The 1,555-nt window shown below is 45.4% G+C and overlaps 1 protein-coding gene across 1 annotated transcript; it reads left to right on the top strand.

The window, feature by feature from the left end:
* Positions 1–3: 3 nt before the first annotated feature.
* LOC128277093 (uncharacterized) lies at positions 4–566 on the top strand (the record flags this gene model as incomplete). The annotated part of the gene is made up of 2 exons (XM_053015543.1): positions 4–378; positions 457–566. Coding segments are annotated over 2 exons (444 nt in total), but the record flags the coding sequence as incomplete, so codon positions are not given.
* Between the last annotated feature and the right edge of the window lie 989 nt (positions 567–1,555).

Here is a 1,555-nt window from a genome sequence, read left to right as displayed (position 1 = left end):
GTGGCAGTGGCACTGCTGTTCGCCGGATTAGACGCGGCCGTGAAACCAAAAACGGCCCGGCACGATTCGTACGGTGTACGGGATGTGAACGAATTTCTAAGCTACCTAAATGAGTTTAACCTACTCAACATTCAGGAGCGGCATGATGATTTTCAAAATATTTACAACACACTGAAGCTATTTAGTTTGTACGAAAATATGGTCCTACTGCGGGAGTACAATGAGCAGGACAAAGAGCTGGAACGTGAGCATAAAACCTACGCCGATTGTTTCCGGGTCAACGTAAAACAGCGGAACACATTTCGTCGTTGGCTCGACCGATCCCGCTCAATGGTTCACGTGTTTGGCAACGACCGGTTCGACGTGAATTTTTTATTGGTAAGCAAAGCGGCCCCAAAGTGTGTCCTGCGATGTTGGTAATCAGTTTGATCAGTAATCAGTTCTTCCAACTTCCAGCTGTCCGATGTGATTGAAAACGAAATGCGTCCCCTGTTTGATGATTTCTGTGTGCCGAAGGAACTATGATATGGAAAGACGGCTGAAACTGCCCCAAAAACTTTGCTTCTAAACTGTATGAATAAAACATTTGGCTCTTTTGAGCAAACTTATTAACGTATATTTTTTAGAATTTTTTATTACGATCCGTGTGAAAGCACACTAGCTGCAGGGCTCTCTCCGTTTCGTCTTCGGGATTTTCGCAAGTTGACTCGGCTTTTTTCGGAATTTTCGCAACTTGACTCGGGTGTCAGGTTCAGGTTCCCAGTGCCAAAGTTGGATTCAAAAATCGGTTGGATTTATAAAAACAACATTTATCAGAAAAAAAAAAAATCAAAAAAACTTTTGCGCCGAACGGACGTCTTTTTTTGTGCGCGTGTTGTTTTCGCTCGGAGCGTGTTCACATTTCAGATTTCCGCGGATTTAGAAAATTGTCTCTCTGCGTATAGTTTTTGTTGAAGATCCAACTTGGCGGATACACAAAGGTTGGTTTTTGGTGAATCACACGACGGAGGAGTAAACGCGAAATCACAGCAAGTCGTATCAGGCGGTGTTTGTGTTTACGGTGCGTTCCGGCATTGTTGCTTCGGTTTGTACCGACCTTGAGCCGTGCTACGATCTGCCACTCTTTATGCGGGTTTGATGTTCCGCCGTTGGAATGCCGTCGTGGCCAGTGATCTCGTTGTGGGTTGCAGAAAGTGAAGGCAACACAGCAGTTCTTTTCCGCCGACGTTTGGGCAATTTAGTGAATCATCAAAAGTGTATTTATTCTAGTCGACGCTCCGATTGTGTCACTGCGACCTTGAGATTGCGTATTTGTTCTAGTGTTTGTCGCACAAAACGTTACACTGGCGGCGGTAGTGGTGGTGTTGGCCGGTTGGAATTAAACGCGAAACGGAAACCAAATTGGGCGCCGCTAGTACTGCCGATAGTGGTGGTGTAGGTGGCTTCCGTGTCAACAAAATCGAGCGGCAAATGCCGCCCTTTCCTTTGACAGGTGAGACACTATTTACAAAACGAAGCATGCGAAATTAAACTCCACCAAACAATGTACCAAAAT

The sequence above is a fragment of the Anopheles cruzii genome, unplaced genomic scaffold (assembly GCF_943734635.1).
Source record: "Anopheles cruzii unplaced genomic scaffold, idAnoCruzAS_RS32_06 scaffold03922_ctg1, whole genome shotgun sequence".
Classification (NCBI taxonomy): Eukaryota; Metazoa; Arthropoda; class Insecta; order Diptera; family Culicidae; genus Anopheles; species Anopheles cruzii.
The sequence above is the reverse complement of the archived record's forward strand: the minus strand, read 5'-3'. Positions and strand labels throughout refer to the sequence as shown.